Genomic DNA, 22,604 nt, shown 5'->3' with positions numbered 1-22,604 from the left:
GATGATGTGCAAGCAGTGTTTGAAGCACTGGATACATGAAGCAGAGGAGACTTTCAAGTAGAGTTGTGTACCATTGTCATATTGGTGAATCTTGATGCTATCATCTGGCAGTAGGAAATCAAGTTGCTCCATGTAAAGGCATTAGATGACAGGAGACATATGGAGTCCTGGGAGACTCCAATTATGATAGAGATCTTTTGTGACCTGAAGGTGTCCATGTGAAAAAACTGATGTCTGTTGTAAAGATAGAAGGAGAAACACAGAAGGACACTGCCATGAGTCTCATTCAAGACTCCAGGGTGCATATAAGAGTTGGATGGTAGACTGTGTTGAAGGCAGCTGAGAGGTCAGCAACATTAAGAGGCAGTTGTCATCTCCATTTGTGGTCAAGAGGGCATTGTGTAGTATGTGCATGTCTGCAGTCTCCTTGCTGCAGCATGTTCAGAAGCAAGACTGGCAGTCGTGAAGGAGATGGTTAGCATTGATGTGATCTTGGAGTTGGCCAAAGACTGATTTTTCAATGATTTTCGTTACGAATAGTAGATGAGTGATGGGCCCATAGTTGGCAAAGTCATCAGGGTCTAGTGTAGGTTTCTTTAGGAATGGAAGGATCTAGCCTGTCTGGAGGCCTTCTGGAAAGTGGCATGAGTGGCTGAGATTTCGACTATGAAGTAGGGGTAGGAGAGTATCCCCAGAGGAAGCTCTGATCAAGGACGATGGTAAGACGTCATCTTCATAAAAAGTGGAATCGAGAGAGTTAAGTAGATCAGCGAGATCTCTGAGAGATAGAGCTTTGAAGGCTGGCCATTGCAGGATTCTACAGGAAGGGGTTGGAGTACGAATTGGAGCAGGCTTGGTGTTATCAATGTGCTGCCGGAGCCTCTGTATTGTTTCAATGAAGAGGTTGATGGGATTGCACTTTTCAATGGATTGAGGAATAGTTGCTATATTTGAGCGTTAAACTGGTCCCAATCAGGTGAAACCAATACCCTGACATTGTCAATATATGTAAAAATTGCAAAATAATGAATACTATCACAAAATGTTTTGCAATATGCCGCATAATTTGTCTTTTCTTGCTGCATAATTTACTCAGCCATGCCATATCATTTTGCCCTCTCCTGCTGCATAATTTCAGTGGCCCTGGTAGGAATATGCTACTTACCAGTATGCATCTGTTCTTGGCATGTAGGGCTGCTGAAATTTATATCTATGCATAGATCGCCGCCTAGTGTTGGGTCCGGATGATTGCACATTATTGTCCTGGAAGAGTCTTCGAAGTATCACGAGATGGGTGGCTCCTCCCCTGGACTACAGTGCGCATGGGCATCCCCTCCATGCTCAGATTGTTTTTCGCCATTGTGGCAGAGATGGAGTGTGATATAGTAAGTGATGACCATGCATGAGAATAATTCAATTAATTCTGAGTGCTACAGCTGCGACAGGCTCCGGGGATGAGGGCGGGCGATATAAATGTCAGCAGCCCTACATGCCAAGAACAGATGCATACTAGTAAGTAGCATATTCCGTTCGAGGCATGTGGGCTGCTGAATTTATATCTATGCATAGAATAAATAGTAGTACCCTCCTTAGCGGCGGTTGCCCGTGCCAGCTGCAGCAGTCTGAAAAAGAGTTCTGAGAACAGCCTGACCTACAGCAGCTTGCTGTTTTGAGTGTACATCCACACAGTAGTGTTTGGTGAATGTTTGTATGGTGGTCCATGTGGCTGCTCTACATATGTCCTCTAGAGGAATGTTACCTAGGAAAGCCATGGATGCCCCCAACTTGCGTGTGGAATGCGCTCTTGGGGGAACTTTTAACGTGCGTTTAGCCTTTTGATAACAGATTTGGATGCACTTAACAATCCATCTGGCTATACCTGATTTAGAAATTGGGTTGCCCTTGTGCTGTGAAGAGAAGGCAACGAACAGTTGTTTAGTTTTCCTGAAATCTTTAGTCCTGTCTATGTAATACAGGAGAGCCCTTTTAACATCTAGTGTGTGGAGTGCTCTGTCTGCCACTGAATCAGGATTTGGGAAGAATACAGGTAGTTCAATAGTTTGGTTAATGTGGAACTGCGACACTACCTTGGGCATAAATTTAGGGTTGGTGCGCAGCACAACCCTATTATCATGTATCTGAATGAAAGGCTCCTGAATAGTGAGGGCTTGCAGCTCGCTAACTCGTCGTAGCGACGTAATTGCCACCAGAAAAGCCACTTTCCATGTGAGAAATTGTATCTCACAAGAGTGAAAAGGTTCAAATGGTGGGCCCATGAGCCTGGTGAGGACTATGTTGAGGTTCCAGACAGGCGAAGGCGGGTGTCTTGGAGGAATGACCCTTTTCAGTCCCTCCATAAAAGCTTTAATGGCTGGCACTCTGAAAAGGGATAGGTGCTGTCTATTTTGAAGATAAGCCGCCATTGCAGCTAAATGTATCCTGATGGAACTATACGCTAGATTACACCTGTATAGGTGCAGCAATTAACCTATGATGTTTTGCGTGGAAGCATCAAGTGGATTTATGTTATTATTGGAGCAATAGATAACAAAACGCTTCCATTGTGCCACGTAGCAGGCCCTGGTGGTAGGTCGCCTAGCCTCCTTTATGATGTCCATGCAGTCAGGAGGCAGGTTTAGGTAGCCAAACTCTATGACCTCAGGAGCCATATTGCAAGGTTCAACTGCTGCGTATCTGGGTGCTGAATGTCTCCATGGCTCTGAGTGAGGAGACTGGGTGTGAGTCTTAGGCACTGGTGGGGAACCACGGAAAGTTCCAGGAACGTGGTGTACCATGCCTGCCTTGCCCACGTTGGAGCAACCAGGATGATCGTCATGGAGTGTTGCCTCAGTTTGCGTGCCACTAGCGGTATGAGTGGTGCTGGAGGAAAGGCGTACGCAAATCTGTTCGACCAGTTCATCCATATCGCATTGCCCTGAGACTGCGGGTGTGGGAACCTGGCGGCGAAGGTGCAGCATTTTGCATTTTCGTGTGTGGCGAATAGGTCGATCTCTGGATGACCCCCACCGCTGGAAATATGGTTGGAGCACTGAGGGATGTATCTCCCACTCGTGCATCTGATGGCTGTGTCTGCTGAGCAGGTCCGCCATCTGGTTGTCCCTGCCTGGGAGGTGTTCCGCCATGAGGAACATGTTTCTTTGAATGGCCCACTTCCACATGCACTGTGCTAGGTGTGACAATTGTGGAGAGTGTGTCCCCCCTTGCTTCTGGATGTAATACATCGCAGTCATGTTGTCCGTCCGGATCAGCACGACTTTGTTGCAGAGATGCAACTTGAATGCCTTCATCGCCATCAAGATTGCCATCAGTTCCAGTAGGTTGATGTGCATCTTCTGCTGTTGCGGTGTCCGTAGTCCCTGCACTGTATAATGGAGGACATGCGCTCCCCAGCCCTGGAGAGATGCGTCCTTCGTCAGTACTATCTGTGGTACAGGCTCTTGGAACGGTCGTCCCCTGCAAAGGTTATGTGTGTTCCACCAATGCAGAGAGTTGTATGCACGACCACCGGTCACCAACACTAGGTCTTTTAGCTGTCCTTGAGCCTGGTTCCACTGGCGTGCCAAGCATTTCTGAAGCGGACGCATGTGTAGCCTCGCGTGAGGGACAATAAAGATGCAGGAGGCCATCATGCCTATTAGTTGCATGAACACCTGCGCTGGGAGTGAGTGTTGTGGCTTGAATTTTGACCCTCGCTGAGTTTGGTTGCGCTGTGGCAGCAAGCGTGTTTATTTCTGCGCCTAGGTACTGCTGTACATGTGCGGGTTGAAGATGGGACTTCTGGTAATTGAGCGAAAATCCCAGACTGTGTAGGAGGTGGATTGTGCGCGACATGTGGTTGGCACACTGCTGGGCTGACTTTGCTTGTACAAGCCAGTCGTCCAGATACGGATAGACATGGATGTGTTGCCTCCGAAGATGCGCGGCCACTGTCGCTAAGCCCTTCGTAAACACTCTGGGGGCTGTAGTGACCCCGAAAGGCAGGACCTTGAACTGGTAATGCTGGTTGTTGATGGTGAACCTGAGATATTTCCTGTGACTGGGGTGAATGGGAATGTGGAAATAGGCATCCTTCAGATCTAGGTTTGCTAGGAAATCTCCTTGACTGAGCAACGGGAGAACTTGCTGTAACGTGAGCATGTGAAAGTGTTCTGATAGGATGTATTGGTTTAGAGGTCTGAGGTCTAGAATGGGCCTGAGAGACCCGTCCTTTTTTGGGATTAAGAAGTACAGTGAATACACCCCTGTTCGCTGTTGTTCTAAAGGCACGAGTTCTATGGCCCCTTTTTGCAGCATGGATATGACTTCTTGCTGCAATAAGTGCATGTGCTCGGCGGACATAGGACGGTGCCTTGGGGGTATGTTGGGTGGAGTGGAGGTTAGTTCTAGACAATAACCGTGTTGTATAAGTTGTCTCACCCACCTGTCCGTGGTAATGCCTTCCCAGACTGGCAGGAACTGCTGGAGTCTCCCCCCGACCGGTGTTATATGGTCGGTGGCAGTGACAAGACGTCACTGCTTGTTAGTGGCGGAGGATCTGGCATTATTATTTCCACGCCCTCTGCCCTTGGTGCTGTTTCCACGGTATCCACCCCTATTGTTCTTGTTAGAGGTGGTTTGTGTGCATCCCTTGGTGTATTGGGCTTGTTGCGACGCTTGCCTCTTGAAGCTCCCCTGTTACCGGAGCGACGAAAGGAACCGCCCCTGAACTGCTTAGACTGCAGAGCTCCCATGGATTTCGCAGTTTCAGTGTCCTTCTTAATCTTTTCAAGAGTGGTGTCTACCTCTGGATCAAACAGGAAGTCAGGGTTTACTGGCTGATTGAGTAGGGTAGTTTGGATTTCCGACTTAAATCCAGAGATGCGGAGCCAGGCATGCCTCCTGAGCATAACGCTAGTGTTTATGGCCCTCGCTGCTGTGTCGGCTGCATCCAGCGTGCACTTAATGGGCGCGTTGGAGATTAACTTCCCCTCCTGTATAAGCATTTCTGCTCCCTCCTTATAAGAATCTGGCAGGTGTTGTATTAGCTGCTCTAACGTGTCATAGTGTGCCCTGTCATATCTTGCTAACAGGGCTTGGGTATTGGAGATCCTCCAAATATTAGCAGCTTGAGCTGCCACACGTTTCCCAGAGGCTTCTAAGATCTTGGATTCTTTGTCCGGAGGAGGAGCATCACCCGTTGTCTAAGAGTTTGCTCTTTTGCGAGCATTAGCCACCACTAAGGAGTCCAGTGGGAGTTGGCCCTTGATGTAGGTAGGGTCCACGGGCGCAGGCCGGTACTTCCTTTCAATTCTTGGGTTCACCACCCTTGCTTTAGTGGGCTCTTTAAAAATGTCACTGGCATGTTTGAGCACACCTTTGAGCAAAGGCAGAGTCTTTATAGATCTTTCTGATGTGGAGAATGTATCAAAAAGAAAGTCTTCCTCCACGGGGTCAGCGTGCATATCTACGTCATGGTTATGTGCCGCCCTCTCAATTAGTGCGTTGAACGCAGCAGTATCTTCAGTAGGCGAAGGCTTGATAGCATATGAAAGAGTATCAGGGGTGGTGTGTGGGTCAGGGTCCACAGTATCAGCCCACTGCTGGAACTCATCTTGATCAGTATCAATAGGATAGTTAAACTAAACTGGTCCTCATTGTCCCCTCCCTCCACATCCTCAGTGATATGTGTGGGAGAGTAGGTATAGTCCTGACCATATGATTGCATGGGTTCAAAAAGAATGGGAGAGGTGGTAGAGTCTCTCTTTTTAGGTCGAAGCACGACCTGCATTCAATGCGAAGCATTGATTGCAGTGCTTCGACAACTATTGTGATCACTTTTTAGGAATGTGGACACGACTCAGACGCGCGCTTTTGCAGTCTCAGTTTTGACCGCGGGAGCGCGCGTCTGAGCCGCGCCTGCGCAGATGAACTCCCAGCCCCTGCTTTCGCGTCGCTCTGCTCGCATGCATTAATGGCACACACACACAGACACAGCCAGCCCCCACCCCTCTGCATGCACACACATACAGGCGCGCGCACACATAGACAGACACACGCAGACAGACACACACACGCAGACAGACACACGCACACACACACACACACACACACACACACACACACACGCACATACACATACACGCGCGCACCCCCTCCCCCCACACTTACCGGGGTCTTTTCGTGTGTCCCTGTCTCCCTCGGCAGCCTGCGGTTCAGTCTTCACAACAGGCGGGGCTCTCCACGACCACGGGAGCTCCGCTAGTTCACAGGCAAATCTTCCGGCTGATTACAGAAGCGCGGGGCTCCAGTCCCGTCCGCTTCCTGTTTGCGGCCCCGCCCCCGTCCCAAAACAAGTTGCCTGGCTTCCGTTCTATCCGGACTGCAGACATAAAGCCCACAGGTAGGTCCCCGGGTTTCCTTTCACGGGTAATACCTTGTTTTTGTGTTGTAATGGTTTATGTGAAACAGACTAACGCTCGCCTGCGGCATATTCACAAATTGTCTCCGGTGCGAAGTGCGGTGTTGGCGTTGGATTTTACGGCCTATGGACTTTTTGATATCACAGAAGACGCCACGAACACTTCTGTGACCCCTTCTGTAGCATGGATCGCTCTGGACTTACCCCAAGGGAGAGCACTCTTATTTGCATGAGTCTGGCCCCATGCATTTCACGGAATCCATTTTCCCTGTGCTGTATTACAGACCCTGGCACAAGATGAAATCGGCCTCGGGAGGCGCTCGAAGTGCGCGCCAATACGAGGCGGTGCAGTTTGAGAGTCCTCGGGAACATATCTTAGCCGGAGGGTAAAGGTGTTCCAGGGACCTCTAGACCTTTCTTCCCCGGCCCTCACTGTTCAGAGCCGCCTGTCCCTCTGCAATGCTGTACTGTTCCAGCGCAAGCACAAGTCTGAACTGCACCGGACACGGCATATCTTTTATGCGTAATTGGGCACAGACTCCCGGTCTGAGATGCGCGGCCATAATGAAGGGTTCACAAGGCGTAGATGAGTACAGTGCGTCAATCTGTACTTCTGCACCTGGAGTACAGATGCATAACGACTGCGAAAAAAATGGTACCTTGCTTAATGGGGCTGTATTACCTATTGGGTGCACCGACCTAATCTGTGCTGTGGTGCGTCCATTACAGCCCAGGACAATGCCTCTAGAAAGCACCGAGAAAATGTGCTCGCGTAGACGCAAACTCCTAAGCTGGGCAGAGCCCATCAGTGAAACCATGCCTCTGTTTTCACTGCTTACAGACATAGAGGGAGCAGCCTCCTCCCCCTACAGCAGATGTAGTGTGTGACTGCACCCTCAGGCAGTTGCCTTGTGCCGAGCCCGCGCTGGGCATAAGCTGAGTGGACTGTTCCCAGGGCCCCACAATCAGCCCATCAACACGTGATCTCACCGGCCCTCTTGTTCCTCCCCCTCCTCCTCCTCAGACAATTAAGTTCGAGGTGGGTCTTGTTGCAACTAGGGAAGGGGAGGAGCCCCCACCCATGGGCCTCACTGCTATGGTGTAGCGCTGCGAGGTCCAGAAGAGGCATTCAACCCCCTGCCCCCCCCCCCCCCCCCGCGCAATTGGAACGAACGAGACTAACATTGACCTTAATTGGATAGAGAACAAGAAGAGTGGTGTAGCGGGGGGGGGGGGGGCATATTCGGAAGGTTTGTCCTGCAGTCAGCATTACTCCAGTACACCCCACCGAGAAGCACAGCGGGATGCCCATTGACATGCATTTGGTGCCCGCCTGCTTTAACTCTTTGAAAGTACTCTCTCGTTTTCTGCCCCTTCTGAGCTATGAAAGTGCCGTGGCTGAGGAAGGGGCTGCAGGACAGGAGGGGACCTGCACAGTGCAGCTTAAGGTGTAGTTCATCGGTTGGGAGGCAAAACCAGCCACATGCTTATAAACTGCCCTAAATATGTGAACGAAAACCGTGCTGGGCACCTGCCTTGGAAGTATACCCTTGGGGGCAGAACTGCTAATAAGTCACACAACGTGCTGCAATGCGTTGCATGAGGAGAGGGCAGGAATGGGCAAATATGTACTTGGATATGAGACATTCCTAAATTCTCCCTGCTCTGGCGCACTGAGTGCAGCCTAGCACCAACTCAGGCACTAGTGATCCATGGTGCAAGTTCACCTGCATTGCAGGCAAGCTTGTTTGTGTGCAGCCTAGCACCAACTCAGGCACTAGTGATCCATGGTTCAAGTTCACCTGCCTTGCAGGCAAGCTTGTTTTTGTGCAGGAATCTGTCAAGGTTGCCCGAGCTCGTAAATTAGGCATGGAAGCGGGTTCGGGTTTCTATTTTGACACTGGGCTCGCGGTGTGAATTAAACAAACGAATAACTGTGCAAACCGATAAGAGAGGAAATGTCAGGGAGAAAGCGGAACTAACATGCCTCGCGCTGGCGCGCGCGGTGGATGGAGCAGGTGTGACGACAGAGAACAGCGAGGGAACAGGTCCCAGACAGCACAGTAAGGGTTTTAAGAAAATGGATGCTCGCCAGGCTTCCGGGGGATAAGTTAATACCGCGTCGCAAAAGCCTCAAAGTAGCTAGGACGGGATTGCTGGCAACTAGTTGTGTATTTTACAGAAGAGGTTACTTACTCTGTGCTTTCAGTAGGATTGAAAAAGGTGGTGGGTCTCACATGCTAAAAAAGTATATGGAAAAATCTTTTACAAGCTTTGTGGCGTATGTAATGTAGTGCAGGGCCTAAAACATGTGAGCTAGAATCCATTGCAAGATCCAGGGTGCCACCAGAATAATTCAGTTACATCTTGGTGAATTTTCTGCGAGTGCATTAAACTACACTATACAACAAAAGTTTATACCGAAAACAAGCCAGACCTTGGACTTACCAATGTTTGTTAGTGGAGATTTTATTCAACAATGGAGAACTGAGTAACGACAATGATACTGTTGTAAATAATTACAATTAAAATGCTTCTATTATGAAAATTAGAGATTTTGAAAAATTCTGAAATCATCACACTGAGAGTTAAAAATGACAAAGGTCTAAAAAAGGGGAAGAGTCCTGAGTGACAAGGCATACGCACACGCCCTCCCCATCAGTAAACACTACATTTTCTTTTCCTTAGGCACTGTCAATATTTTGACAGCTGCAAACCTTCTTCACACACTCTACCGTAAAATCATAATTTCATTTTGCACAAATGTGATCATAACTCTGTGCGCTCTGCAGAGAGGCCAAAGATTGGATGAGCATGTAGTGTGAACACCATGTCAAAGTCAGTCTGACAAACTCCTACAACCTTCAGCTTCAAATCTAGAGCTCCCAAACCTACCCATCAGGAAAGCCCTTTAACTCCCTGAGAGGCGACTCAATTCGCATCATGTCGCATGAAAAAACTACAGAAACCCATCAGGCAAAAGAAAAAACCGTATAAGCAATAGGGACCATGCAAACTGAGGTAATCATGAACTGCCCTGCTGACTTTGATTCCTTATAGGGTTCTCACACTCTTTGAGTAAAAGATCAGAGTATTTTGACTTTAAAGGACATGACTATAGGGCACAGTACGGTCCTGTTCCAATGTCAGTTTGTATTGGTGACAGAAGTTCGACTCATACAAAGGGGTCTCATGCCAACTCGTGCAGTGTTTTCTGCACCTATTGTAGTGCTACTGGTGGAGAGGTTCTGAAACCAGGGCCAAAATTAATGAAATTGGCTCTGGATCGCAACACACCATTGTTCACTTTTTTGTGCCCCAAAGCTATTCGGTATAATGGGAGGGGCAAGGGAAATCTGCATATTCCCTTCTGTAATTCCTCATATGCATAGAGGCGTGGCCCAAGACACATGAGGTGGTGCATTTCCGCACACACCTCAGATTCAAGAGCAGAGACAACAAACACTGGCAACGCCAATAGGTCTGCCTTCGCAAGCATGCAATGTTTTATTTACTTACTTTTTTTGGGCAAAGAGGTGCAATAGGCTTTAACATTTTAAATGAAACTAGTAAAATAAATTACACTTTTTAAAGGTGGCAGGTACATATTGGGAAAAAATAAAGAAAAAAACCCCACAACAAAAGTAATTTAGAAAAAATATGGATTGAGAGCAGAGATTGGACCAACAGGTCTCGGACTGAAGTGGGATACTTTTTAGGTTGAAGTGCACAAGTAAAATATTGTCATTCACTGCGAAACGATCTGACCCATAAGTATATGTATGAATTAATTAAACCAATTTAGAAAGCACACGGCTACTCCAACGGAGTGTCCCGGTGCATGCTATGGTGGCGGAAGCAAAATGTAAATGACACGCACGGTCAATGAGTGAAGGAAGAGGGCTACAGAAAGCCCGTCTGTCCCTGCGGTGGAACATGGCTCCTTGCCTGGTGTCCTTCTAATGTTCCTGCTTTAGGAGCTACTTTTTAGGTCGAGCTAGAATACGCATGCTTGCATGCGTCTACCTCGACAACTATAGCCGTCCGTCTCCGAATCTGAGACAGGGGATGGGCACGAGCGTCGACTTTACCTCGTGGGCGCGCACGCCCAGCCCGGCGCCGTGCACATCCCCTGCCTCAGATTCCAACCTAAAAACGCAGGCAGGCACACACACAGACGCAGGCACATACACACACACACACACGTGCACCCCCCCGCTCACGCGCACATACACAGCCACGCACGCACCCCCCACTCATGGGCACACGCGCACACTCATATACACACACACCCCCCCCACACTCACCGGGCTCTTCCGCGTGTTCCGTGTCCTTCTTTCCCTCGGCAGCCATTGGGTCAGTCTTGTTTCATTTCGCGCCTGGTACGATCGCTGAAACTCAACAGCCTGCGTGCTTAGAGTTTAACCCTGCCCTCCAGCGCTCCTATTGGCTCCCGGAATGACTCAACATCAGACATCCACAAGTGTCAGGCATCCACAAGCGTCCCTTTCATCAGCTCTCTGCCATCCTCGTTAGCTTCAAATGTTTCTGGTTCCTCCCAAGGCCCCTCCAGCTCTCGCCTTGCCCTATTTTACATTGCCACAGTACCACTCAACGCCACAGCACCACTCAGCATCGCTCCATGCCACAGCATCACTCTGCACTGCTCCACGCCACAGCATCACTCTGCACCGCTCCACGCCACAGCATCACTCTGCACCGCTCCACGCCACAGCATCACTCTGCACCACTCAACGCCACAGCATCACTCTGCACCACTCAACGCCACAGCATCACTCTGCACCACTCAACGCCACAGCATCACTCTGCACCACTCAACGCCACAGCATCACTCTGCACCACTCAACGCCACAGCATCACTCTGCATCACTCTGCACCACTCAACGCCACAGCATCACTCTGCACCACTCAACGCCACAGCATCACTCTGCACCACTCAACGCCACAGCATCACTCTGCACCGCTCCACGCCACAGCATCACTCTGCACCGCTCCACGCCACAGCATCACTCTGCACCGCTCCACGCCACAGCATCACTCTGCACCGCTCCACGCCACAGCATCACTCTGCACCGCTCCAGGCCACAGCATCACTCTGCACCGCTCCAGGCCACAGCATCACTCTGCACCGCTCCACGCCACAGCATCACTCTGCACCGCTCCACGCCACAGCATCACTCTGCATCGCTCCACGCCACAGCATCACTCTGCACCACTCAACGCCACAGCATCACTCTGTTCAACCATTCAACAACAACTGGTTCAAATATGTTCTCTCAATGTTTCAAGCTTTATTACAAATGTCACAAAAAGATGTTAATATTTCACTTCTGTTCTTGTATTTTCGTCACAATAAAATACACTGAACATAATCTTCATAAAAGTTATTTAAAAAAGTTTAAGCTATTGCCATAAATTACAATAACTTATTTAAGTATTAATTATTAAAACAAATTAAAAGCCATTGTTATTTGTAATATCAATACATGTAAGTCACGTAAATACAACACATATTGCATTACAAATGCTATAGGTGTCACGTTTGCGAAAGTTAAAACTATTGGCATTGTAAATGACAAAGCTATTAATTTCGCTATTTTCAAAACCAACACATAAATAAAAAATGTGTCATTTACAATACCAATAGCTCAAACTTTCCTAATGCGAGACCTATTGCATTGCTCTTGTTCTTTAGTGGTATCCTATAATGTTCCATAGGCGTTTCAGGCATGATCTTACGCTTATAAACGGTGAGTCGACCTGATTCGGAGTCGATGTAGAGTTTCGACTGGTCGTCGTAGGACGGTGGCTGGAATATGACTTCTTCCGTCCGAGGCCGAGTGGTTGCGGGAACCGACGTTGACCTGGAAGAGTCGGTAGCCTGCGTGTGTTGAACGGATTTAGGTCGTGCTGTCGGGGGAAGACCGAACTTTATCGGCGCCGTAAGCATCGGTGACGGGCTGACTTGCTTCGATGGAGGCGTTGTCTTCGATCCGACCGACTTCGGCAGTTCCGTGTGTTTGAGGCCTTGGGTGAATTCGAGCCGTTGTTGCGCAGCAGGAACGGCCTTGTGTTTCGACGCGGTGGGCGCTTTCGGTCCGAGTTTTGGCTTCGGGTCGAAGGCCTTGACTAACAGTGGCTTCTTCATTTTTAGATCGATGGTCTTTCGGGCCTCGAGTCCCTTGGAAGAGTCGCCATCTTTGGAGCCGGACGTCGATGTCGGCTTGAGCGTGACGTGCTTAACCGTCGACACTGGCGTAGTCAATCCGATCTTTGGGTCGACGCCCCCTTTCGACCCCGAGGGGTCGAGTGCACGTTTCGACTTGGTAGGTTCCGAAGTCGTCGAGCCGATGGGTGTTTTAACCAGTTTCGGTTTCGATTTTGAGTCTTTTTGTTTTGGTTTCGATTTGTCCACTGAGTGTAGCCTATCGACTGATGGCTCTTTGGAAATGTTCTTAGTCTGGCCTTGAAGCGGGACTAGAGAACGGTGTTGAAGATCTTGGCTAAGGCCTTCCGGCGATGCCTCGACCTGAGCCGTGGAAGAGTCTTTATGGGTCCCCGCAACTGCGGTTGGGCCTAGCTCCTCACTTGAGTCGTCGTCGACGGCTCCGATAGGTTGTACGTCGTCTCCTACCTCGACGATGTCTTCATCATGGACGTAGAGTTCTTCCTCGTCCTCGTTGTAGGTGGAGTCTGGCTCCGACGCGGGATCCGAGTGCTCCGGATCGTCTTCTTGTACATTTTCTTCGTCGTCACCACCAAAGATGTTTTCTGGGTCTGGTGCCGAATCTGAATTTTGAACAGGCCATGCAGCTGGCCTCGTCGTGGTCCGGTGAAAGACATTTGTTGCACACCGGGTGCACGTCGATGTGGGGATATTTTGAGTTGCAGACGGGGCAGTGCTTGAACGGACTCCGTTCCATCGTCGATCGTCGAGGGGCCTTTGGCGTCGAAAGGCTAAAAGTCTTTCGACGTCTAGTTCAAAGAACTGAAAAGGTAAAAGGCACCGAACGAAAGACAATACCGACACCCCTAAGGCCTTTTGGCCTCGAAAAAGAGTAACTAGTATAAATTCCGAACGGGAGTTAAGAAGTACATCCGAACCCAATGGCGGAAAAAAACAATCTGAGCATGGAGGGGATGCCCATGCGCACTGTAGTCCAGGGGAGGAGCCACCTATCTCGTGATACTTCGAAGACTCTTCCAGGACAACAATATGCAATCATCCGGACCCAACACTAGGTGGCGATCTATGCATAGATATAAATTCAGCAGCCCACATGCCTCGAACATATTATGTTTTCATTCAGGATAAGATGGACACTTAAAGAAACCTCACAGTGCTCCCTGTTACGAAAGAATGGCATTGCTTTCTGGAAAGAACGGCTCCATCCAAGTTAAATGGCTGAATCAGGTCATCATTTAAATCAAAATAAACTCGTCATGTCTGTCTGATTTGTTTTTAAGAAACGACAGAGTTCAGCAGAACAGTCCCAAAATATACAGTATTTCCACTTCCTTTTACTAACCCATTCACTTACTCAAGGTAGGCTCTGCTACAGCCATCTGTAGCCAACATCTGGTAGAGGGGAAATAATTAAGACTTCAACATTCTTTTAAGTTGTCTGTGAAACTTAAAGTTGTCTGCCTGTTTGGTTGAGGTTTTTCCCTCCAAAACACCTCCTGCCTGCATGGCGGGAAGCGCTTTTACAGTAGGGAAGGAAACATGGCAGTAGATCATGGGCACAGCACTCCTGACCTCTCTCTAGGTAACCCATTCAAAGCACGGGTCAATATTGTGAAATAACATATCTAGTGAACATTCTGAAACAAGGTGTTTTCCGGCAGCAAGAGGGGGTTTACTGACTTTTCCTTTATAGGTCCACCGAGTGTACATGGCAGACCTAGATATAAAGGACACCAGAGGGAATGGACTGTAGGAGGCATCATGTCCTCTGGTGTAGTGTCTGCTGAAAGTCAGTGCCAAATGGCTCCACCATTGGGAATTCAGTCCATCCACACTCTCTAAATGAGGCAGCGAAGACAAGGATGGACCAGGCATCTGCTAACATTTGATGATTTCCCATTGCTGTCTTCCTCAAACTGACATTCTAGGTCTACTAAAAAGGTTTATTCGGAGGGAACCAAAGGGGTATCTGTTTGTGAGCTCAGGTACAAATGTACTCCAGACTGAATGGACAAGTGTGCATGACAGATTCAAGGAGCATACTTTGCATTATTACTACATCCAACAATTATTTTGTACAACTGATTGGAAGAAACAAGTATCAGGATATAGGCTCCTGCACTTACGCAGGGAAATTTGTGCACGGCACTCAGCACAGCGATAATCCTGGCTGTCCAATCCAATCTCCGGGCATATGTTCAGCTCGTACTCAGACTGGTGGCTGACCTTTGACCTCACACAGGATTTGGTGATCAGGTTCAGACATTTGCTGTGGCACCGGTAATAGCACCCTGAGGAAAGGGAAGGCAAAGTAAAGAAGAGAAGAATCAAACCTTCCCTTTACGCACTGATTCGAACACTCTTTCCCCATTTCCCAATGAATAGTATCAAACCAACTGTTCAGCTAGTATCTTCCTCCCTTGCCCAGCAAAACGTGCGAGCAGCCCCCTTTTACTCAGGATGCCATGCTGGAATAAGTTCCCCTGTGTTCACCTCATACACTTGAGATCTCTCCTTCATGGGCAGTTTACCCACTAGTGTCCTTTCATCAGTAGCATGTTTAGAGGCTGACATCAACACTCTATTGATCACACTGGCATTTATTCTGCCCTCACTATGCTTACCCCTTGGCATTCATCATTTTGCTGCTGGGCCAAGACTTAGACATCCTATAAGGCCTCAGAAATTAGTGGCTTGCTCATAATTAGCTTCAGAGACTACCAAAGAAATGTCTTCTCTAATCATACCTGGTAAAGCATGGTCATCTAATCAATACATGAAGGTAGCACTGACACGGGATGTGTGGGTGTCTCCTAGGGTACTGACTTGTGTGCTGAAAAAATCCAGCGAAAGTTTTATAAATAAAGTTATCCTTCATAGATTACTATTGTACTCCTGAGCGGGGAGTACTCCTAGGAGCACGATATACAAAGCATACCTGATTGGATTAACAAGCAGTGCACAGCCATCACATTCTACAGTTTATCTAATCAATACAGCACACAAGAGAAGGAGGTTGACTATGATGCTTTCCTTCCCTTTTGCCATTAGTACAACTTGACAGTTCTCTGAGATGCTGAAACCCGTTCACTCCTGCAGGCATGTGAGGCATGTCCTTTCCTAAAGCAGGTGTGAACCATGCCTTTATCTGTGCAGTTGCATGGGACCGATTCTTTGCGTGTACAAGTGTGTGAAAACCTCTATTTTACTTGTGTAGGTGTGTTAAATCTTTTCTTTGCTCCTAGAAGAGGCCCTTCCTTTACTTGTGCAAGTGTGTGAAGCGTACCTTTGCATCTGCATGTGTGTTGCGGCCTTCTTTAAATTGAGAAGGTTGATGAAAAACTTTCTCAATCAGTGCTGGTTTGTGCCAGCTTTTGCCTTCTTGTGAAAATCTGTGGGGTTTTAACTTCTGCAGCTGTGCGAAGCTATACAGTATAGCCCTGGACTTTCCTTATATGGCTGAGTCTTTGATATCATTTGTGAATGCATGTAATCTCTATTTTGCCTTTAATGATTTCGTGCTGCAGACATGCAAAGATTCTGCCAGTGCTGTTGCAAAGATCAAGAAAGGAACATGCTTCCTCAGTACCTGTGCATGTGTACCAGGTTTGGATCAGGCCCCAGATAATGGCGTTGCATTTATCACATGTTTGTTTGACACTTTTGCTCTTTTCTTTGTAGAATCGATGCTCCAGGAGGATCCGAATATTTGGTTCCTCTTCACTTGGATCCTTGAAAAGAGAAATGCATTGAATGAATACTAAAGAAAGGGGAAAAGCGTGAGAGGGTCAGTGGGGTGACTTATCCAAAAAAGAAATCACAGAACAGTGGAAAATAAAACCACACGAAATACGAGATAAAACAAGAGGTGAAACAAAAGTATACAGAAATAAAAACAAAAGGGCAGAGCAGGAGTTAGAAGAGTAGAGGTGGGAAAAAGATTAAAAACAGAGGAGCAAACAAAAAAGGAAGGAAAAGCATGGCAAAAATAAGACTAAAAACATGTTAGTGATAATAACAAGCATTTGCAATGCAATAGGTCTCGCATTAATTAAGTTTGAGCTATTGGCATTGCTAAATATTGCAACACCAATTACAACAAAAGTCTTTAAATTGTAGGCAAAAAAATGTGTATTTATTTTTGTAGCAATGGTGGCATGCTGCGCTTTAGATGAATATGTCTAAAAGTAAAGTGCGCCATACTGCGATTGCTACAATAGTTAATTGTGGATGCGTTAACAATTGATGTGTGCACTGATGGCTGGTGGTGTGTGTGCCTGTAGAAATTGTGCACTGATGGCTGGTGGTGTGTGTGCCTGGTGGTAGTGTGCACTACTGGCTGGTGGTGTGTGTGCCTGGTGGAAACGTGCACGGATGGCTGGCGGTGTGTGTACCTGGTGAAAGCGTGCACTGACGGCTGGTGGTGTGTGTGTGCCTGGTGAAAGCGTGCACTGAAGGCTGGTGGTGTGTGTGTTCCTGGTGAAAGCGTGTACTGACGGCTGGTGGTGTGTGTGTGTGCCTGGCTAAAGCGTGCACGGACGGCTGGTGGTGTGTGCCTGGTGGAAGCGTGCGCTGACGGCTGGTGGTGTGTGTGTTCTTGGTGAAAGCGTGTACTGACGGCTGGTGGTGTGTGTGTGCCTGGCTAAAGCGTGCACTGACGGCTGGTGGTGTGTGCCTGGTGGAAGCGTGCGCTGACGGCTGGTGGTGTGTGCCTGGTGAAAGCGTGCGCTGACGGCTGGTAATGTTTGTGCCCGGTGAAAGCGTGTACGGACGTCTCGTGGCGTTTGTGCCCGGTGAAAGCGTGCACTGACGACTGATGGTGTCTGGTGAAAGTGTGCACTGACGATGTGGTTGTGTGTGTGGTTGTGTGTGTGTGTTTGTGTGTGTGTTTGTGTGTGTGGTTGTGTGTGTGGTTGTGTGTGTGGTTGTGTGTGTGGTTGTGTGTGTGTGCTTGTGTGTGTTGTTCATCACTGTGTATGCACTAGGCATGTCATTTCAAATTATGCAGGATTTAGAGCATCTATTAATTTCCGTTAAACAATTGGGTACGTAATTTTTTGACCAAATGACGGTGACTTAAAAGTACATTTTGGGCGGGAAAATGAACTGTGTAATGCAGGGGCATATTTGTCATTGCGGCAGCAGAAGCAGTGTTAGCTGCGTGTAAGAGGCTCACCACAGCTCAATTACGGTTGTCTTTAACTATCCAGTGAGGGGCGGGGCCTCCTTTGACTTACTTCTATCAGGGCAAATGAAACCTTTGTAAGGCCACAAATGTAGTGTACTTAGATGATTGGCGATATTGCGCAACGTTAAAAAGTCCCCCTGGAGTTTCTTGCCACAAGCTCACTTGTCACTGGAGCACTTTCACGGGACAAAAGAAAACGCAAACTAGCTATACAATTGCCATTCAGTGGGTCATTCAGTCAGAGTCAGGAATGCATGCTTGCCCGGACTACATCCTTCGATGACTTTGCAATATCAAATTGTGCCTATTGCCATCAGCTGGCATTTTATTAATAAACGCAGGATTTCCCTTATTGTCTTTTAATGCACATATATATCCCAAAGTAAAAAAAAATCAGTAACAACTGAAGTTTGTGGCAAGAAAAACACAGATCCCACAGACAATTCTAGTTTAAGGAGCTAAATTATTTCTTTCAAGGAGATAAAAAATTAAAGAAACAATCGTGCAGAGCTTACATTCCATTGGAATCCGTTCAAATTTACTTGTCCTCGAAAAGGCGGCTGACCGTATTCATAGACTTTATTGAGGGCCTTCTGTTCGTTTTAGCTAGCAAGGAGTGAAGAGGCCCCGTTCCTATTCATTTCACAGCTTTGTCCGGATTAGTTTAGTGAGAGCACAGGGGTCGGCCCGCCCTTTTATATCATTCAAACATGCTGCCAAATCAGCAAAGCTCTTCAGCCAGGCGCTGATCGCGTTCTAATCGCTGCGTCACCCCCCTGGGGCGCGCAAAACAAGAATCCTAATCCTCCAATCATCTTCTTCGCACGGATGATACTACCCTGACCACAGAGGCCTCGCATGGGTAATGCTGAAGTAAGGGAACACAGCTTCCTTTGCTGTCTATTAGCCCATGTGAGACACTTTCAGGAAGTCCTAGTTTTTCAGCTGCCAGAGTTACGGTTGATGCTACAATAGTTTAGAAATGGGTAAAAGCAAAAGAAATCAGAAAAATGCCTAACACGTCCCTAATCAAAATGAGGGCGCAATAGCCCCCTCGCATCATTGGGACTCAGTGCTCGTGCAATAATAATAGCGAGGCCCCTGTGGCGGAAATTGTAGTTTTATTAATTGCATTAGAAGTATGGGCCTACAAGTACCAGAATGCTCAGTTCAGTTGGATTTTGAAACAAGCGAGGAACACATGTCCAATATGTGAAATCCAGCCTGATAATACGCCAAAATAATGCGCATGCATTTGTAAATTTTGAGGCAAAAATTAAGTTTTGTGGCACTTAGTTGAATCGTTTGCAGCATTTTGTAATACTTTCATGAACATTCAATGGTTTAGGATATGTTTCAGTACATCCTGCCACCCGAAAATCAGAGAGTGCTGTGCACTTTGTACTGCCACAGCGCTCTCAAAGACCGGACGCAAAGCCTGGTTATTCTGGAGACGTATCACTGAAAGACAGTGACACGTTGAAAGCTTTACTTAATATTAACCACTGCATTCCATAATTTTAGACCACCGTGACTTTGCTGACGGGTTTCCTGTCTAGCTAGGAAGGACAATTGGAATTCGTAGCATATTATTTCTCTGTTGCCATAAAGGACCCTGCCTTCAGCTGTTGTTGCTGGCACGCGCCCTCTAGTGGCCCGGTGTGGGAGAAGAGCTCGCGCGCGGCTGACGTCAGCGGCGCGGCCGCCTGGGCTTGGAGGCTGCTGGAGTGCGAGACGGGCAAAGAGTTGCTGGCGGAGCAAGGAGTTGTGCGGGGGCACGCGGGCAGCAGAGAGGGAGTCGGAGCCTCAGGAAGACGCGCGGGTGGAACGACGGCGCGCAGGGGCACCTCCCGCTGCCACTAGCAGCCATGGCCGGGCGCTAGCTGCGATCCTCTGGACTTTACTTGGACTTGTGGCTGCGGTGCGGGAAGGCGAGACCTACACAGGTAAGGAGAGCTGCGACCCCTGTGGATGGGACAGATCTGGGTGCTGGGAGCGGTGGGGTTGGTGAGCCCTTCTCAATCAGTGCTGTGCTGTGATAGCGGAAGTGAGCACTTCAGGCGCTTTGACGGGCCGTGGAGCTGACAGCGGAGGGGGGAGGGAAAGTGGAAGTAACTGCAGGAGGTTTGCAAGGGAGACAGGAGATGGGCACAGCGCGGAACTGTACGTGGTGAACGCGCGTGTTCACATATCCGATCCAGCCTGCGCGTGCCCATCTCCTGTCTCCCTTGCAAGCCCTTGAAAGCATAGTTGACTACTATAGGTCTCGCTGGCGACAGCGCTTCGCGCTGCGTCACCAGGTGCGAGACCTAAAAAGGGAAGAAGCAAAGAGGAGCAAAAAATATGGGACAGTAGAAACATGAGGGGAGAGAGGCAGTAGTGAACACATATGGAAAAAGGGAGGCAGAGAACAAGAGGGCAAAAGTAATAGAAGAAGGAAAGAGAAGGAAAGACAGTGGAAACAGGGAGAAAATAAAGAGTAAGAGAAGAGAGAAAATGGGAATTTAACGGACAGAACAAGAAAGAAAGAAATGAAGAAAACATTATCAAAGAACTGAAAAGGTAATATTTGACAAAAACAAGATCAGAAAAAAGTGGGATCAAATAAGACGAGAATAAAAAATTAGAATGAGAGAGACAAGTAGAGAATGAGTAGAAAAGAGACGATTAGAGGAGACTGAATAATAAATGTTTAACATGCAAAGAGAGGAGAAAGATGGAAAAGAGTAGGCAAAAAGTGTGGTGAGAAGAAAGAGTAATAAGGGGGAGAAACAGTGGAGAAGAGAAAGGAAATGAAGAGGGGGAGAAAAGAAAAAGGGATAGGAGAAAATGAGAGGAGAGACTACATTTGAGAATAAGAAGAAGAAAACAAGCAAGAAATAACAGGTAGGACAGAACAGTATGGGAATTTCCAATCCACACCATTCCTTTATTAGAGTATGGATTGCTATTCTATCCTAAAAATTATGAGTTGCGGTAAGAATCCCTGGATAGAAAGGATTTTTTTGGTCTGCAATAGTTTTTCTCTATCAATATCTTTAACCCTCTTTTAGAGTCTGCATTATTATTAAGCACCACTAAAAGTCTTGTGCAGGTAGCCCTAGCTGGGAATACACGGAGAGACAGAAGATAGATTCCAGAGGGGAGACAGGTGGTAACAGAAGCAGATGATGACGAAACCCACTTTGACCTTCGATCCTTCATGTATAGTTTATTTTTCAGTGGTGTGAGGATTTATTTTTCTCCTACAATATTCGTATCTCTCTGTAAATAAACTCGCCCTTAATTTGTTGGGATGGGGTACTGCTTCATCTTGTAGTTACTGGAGGAGGGAGGCAAATGGTGGGTCTCCATAAAATACCTTTTATGCACAAATGATTAAGAAATGATAGAACATATATAGTGAAATAGTTCCTATAGTAATACAACATTGTTTTGAGCACATACTGACATGATAGAGGTATCAACATGGAATAGAACGTCACTGTGTTTATTTTCTCCCAGGTGACAAGACAAATCCTGTAGACCCTTCGCAATAAAGACCACGGGTGATTGTAGGTTATAACGTTCCACCTATGTGTTATTACTGTATTTTTTATTTTGTTTCACACACACTTTTTTGCAGTAGCATTATCATCTAGATCCTGAGGAAGGCCAAGATCTGAGTACAATCGTCATGGCTGAAACATGTAGACCCTCTTTCTAGACCAACGCGTTCGCAAATTCCTTCAGATCGCGTTTGCACTGTTTTTTATTCCTTGACACCAAGCGATAACCATTAAATATATTTTCTCGGTTGATAGTCAATTTTAATGTCACCTTAATACCTTTGTTAGCACTGCAAACACTTCACCCCACATACGGTTTTTACATGCTTCAGAGATCTTAGGAGATCAGACCAACTGTCCCTCTTGAAAACATCTGTGAGCTCCTCCCTCACAGTGAGGGGGTTTGCAGCCCTTGGTTGCACTAGGAATTGCAACTAAGAGGAGATCCCAGATGATGAAGCCTGCCACCTCGGTGGGTGATGGGATTCCATCCTCCTAAATAGGACTTTTTCCATGTTCACACACTATTCATGTAAGTATCATTTCTGCTTTCAAATTGCTCCTTGTAGGAGTAGTAGAGACCCGCGGATTTCATATGTTTATAATAGTATTGAAGCGGGGATTGTGTCCGCGCAGGTCTTTAAACTTTTCCCTCAGACCCTCTATTACCTGGTGTGTTTGCTGTGAGAATCCCCGGATAGAAAGGATTTTTTTTTGTCTGTCATAGTTTTTCTCAATCTATATTTTTAACCCTCTTTTAGAGTCTGCATTATTATCAAGCACCACTAAAAGTCTTGTGCAGGTAGACCTAGCTGGGAATACACTAAGAGACAGAAGATAGATTCCAGAGGGGAGACAGGTGGTAACACAAGCAGATGATGACGTAAACCCACTTTGACCTTCAATCCTTCATGTATAGTTTATTTTTCAGTGGTGTGATGATTTATTTTTCTCCTACAATATTCGTATCTCTCTGTAAATAAATGCGCCCTTAATTTGTTGGGATGGGGTACTGCTTCATCTTGTAGTTACTGGAGGAGAGAGGCAAATGGTGGGACTCCATGAAAGCTCTCTTCCCTCATCCTTGTACAGAACAGGCAGACTGGTAATTAAGGTGTGACCTGAAAAACACAAACTGTATACAAAGTCATCTGAACAGAAAACTGTCTCAAGCACAGGAGGAAGATATGGAGTCGATATGTCTCCGCCCAAATTAAATAATTCAAAGATACTTTTAGCCAA

At 47.3% G+C, this 22,604-nt stretch overlaps 1 protein-coding gene across 3 annotated transcripts in view; it reads right to left on the bottom strand.

The window, feature by feature from the left end:
• DEF8 (differentially expressed in FDCP 8 homolog) overlaps positions 1-22,604 on the bottom strand; it is a 231,440-nt gene that overhangs the window by 150,354 nt on the left and 58,482 nt on the right. For all 3 annotated transcript variants that reach the window (XM_078670285.1, XM_078670288.1, XM_078670287.1), the window contains exons 6-7: positions 16,216-16,357; positions 14,753-14,917 (exon numbers count right to left, since the gene is read on the bottom strand). In XM_078670285.1, the coding sequence (XP_078526411.1) occupies positions 14,753-14,917; positions 16,216-16,357 (307 nt within the window). The remainder of the gene's footprint in view (positions 1-14,752; positions 14,918-16,215; positions 16,358-22,604) is intronic.

Source organism: Lissotriton helveticus, chromosome 12, assembly GCF_964261635.1.
Source record: "Lissotriton helveticus chromosome 12, aLisHel1.1, whole genome shotgun sequence".
Lineage (NCBI taxonomy): Eukaryota > Metazoa > Chordata > Amphibia > Caudata > Salamandridae > Lissotriton > Lissotriton helveticus.
This window is presented reverse-complemented; position numbering and strand designations above follow the sequence as displayed.